Source organism: Dendroctonus ponderosae, unplaced genomic scaffold (genome assembly GCF_020466585.1).
Source record: "Dendroctonus ponderosae isolate FM_Combo_2020 unplaced genomic scaffold, Dpon_F_20191213v2 Dpon_F_20191213_4, whole genome shotgun sequence".
Taxonomy (NCBI): Eukaryota; Metazoa; Arthropoda; class Insecta; order Coleoptera; family Curculionidae; genus Dendroctonus; species Dendroctonus ponderosae.
Genome location: NW_026018611.1, coordinates 904,706 through 906,295, shown reverse-complemented (window position 1 = coordinate 906,295; position 1,590 = coordinate 904,706). Strand labels below are relative to the sequence as shown.

Below are 1,590 nucleotides of genomic sequence, written 5' to 3'. Positions count from 1 at the left end.
TCGCTACTTGCTTTAGATTGGAAATAATGAATTTTTGCACACGCTCTTTTCAGGCCAACTATTACCAAGTGGGCAAAAATCAGGATTTTGAGGCTCAACTGCCTTCTATGGACTGTGAAGGCTTCAAGTAGCGCTTGGTTTATGTTGAAAATTGTGATTTTTTCAAGGCTTAGGTTAAAACGCGTTTTTAGGCCCATCTTCCCTGCACAATTTGGACGAAATCTGCAAGCGCCAAAGGTGTCATGTCGGAACATAGCAACGGCCAGCCATCGTGCGTGTGAGTGAGTGAGACACCCGATGCAAACTACGTTCCTGACTGTCAAAATCAGTTTCATTTATTCGAGTCAAGTCAATTGGATTAGTGGCGGAATAAGCCGAAACGAAGCACGCACTTAAACAGGAGCCATGGATTTGCACGCTTTGATTGGTTGGTTCATTGGGCGGTCGCACTGTTTTGCGGCAAATTTTCCTGTCGATTTTTTCTTGCAAGTTTTACCCTCAAGTGTCTCGGATAAGCCGCAAAAAATGTTCAAGTTGCTGCTTGAACTGGCTCGAACGTGTCGAACTTTTCAAACACAGCGTGCACTTGATTGACAATGTTTAATTTGGTTTGGATTAGAGTTAGTTAATCAATCCTCGATTTTTCTGTTCAATTCAGGTTCTACTCAAAGATGCCATCCGTCCGGCCTGCGAGTCCGAGCAGGCGGCGCAGCAGCATCGCTCCAAGCTGGAACAGTGCTTCAACACGATCAGCGGCTGCTTGAGCTACCAATACAACGCGGCCTGGAGCCAAGTGCTGCATGTGATTGGCGTGATGTGCGAAGTGGGTGGAGCCAATTGCAGCGATCTGCTGGAGGAGACGTTGTGCAGTCTGGCCGAGCTGCGCGACTCGTACAAGTTCAGGTCGGTTCTTGCGTTTCGATTGGCTCTTTCCATCCCTGCTCCTGCTCACCCAGCCAATGGCAATAAAGCGGCGCATTCGTTTGCAGCTTCAACAGCGAAGTGGAGTACGCAATGGGCGCAGCCATTCGCTCGATGGGCCCCGAAAAGGTGCTGGCGGTGGTGCCGTTGCGACGAGAAAACGGCGAACTGAACATGGAACGCTCCTGGCTGCTTCCGGTGCTCAAAGAAAACATCAATGGGGCGAATCTGAGCTTCTTCAGGGATGGAATTCTGCCCCTGGCCAACTTCTGCCAGCAGAGGGCTGCCCAATTGGCCCAAGTGAATAACGGGATTGGGGCGCACAGCAGCGAGCTGCTGTACATGCAGCTCTGGAATTTGTTGCCGTGCTTCTGCAATCAGCCCGGCGATATACAGAGCGAGTTTAAAAGTGTGGCCAAGCTTTTGGGTGAGTCGTGGCGGTTTTGCTTCAACACGAGTGCGGGAAGAGTGGAAGGTTTTGGGGCGATTTGGAGGGAATTGGCAGGGTTTTTGCGCTGAAGGGGCTTCTACGGATTGCGAAAGTTTCAAGTTGCTACTTGCTTTAGGGGGAAAGTTGCGCATTTTTTAAGCGCGGGGCAATTGGGCGCAAACGTTCATTTTGTGCCCAATTTTCACCGAGTCGGCAAAAATCAGGTTTTTGTGCGATTT

The 1,590-nt window shown here is 49.9% G+C and overlaps 1 protein-coding gene across 1 annotated transcript in view; it reads left to right on the top strand.

Annotated features, from left to right (window-relative positions):
• The window catches only part of LOC109540292 (RRP12-like protein), an 8,700-nt gene that overhangs the window by 2,826 nt on the left and 4,284 nt on the right, over positions 1 to 1,590 (top strand). Inside the window, exons 3-4 of the mRNA XM_019908656.2 lie at positions 659 to 903; positions 990 to 1,348. Of these exons, the coding sequence (XP_019764215.2) occupies positions 659 to 903; positions 990 to 1,348 (604 nt within the window). The remainder of the gene's footprint in view (positions 1 to 658; positions 904 to 989; positions 1,349 to 1,590) is intronic.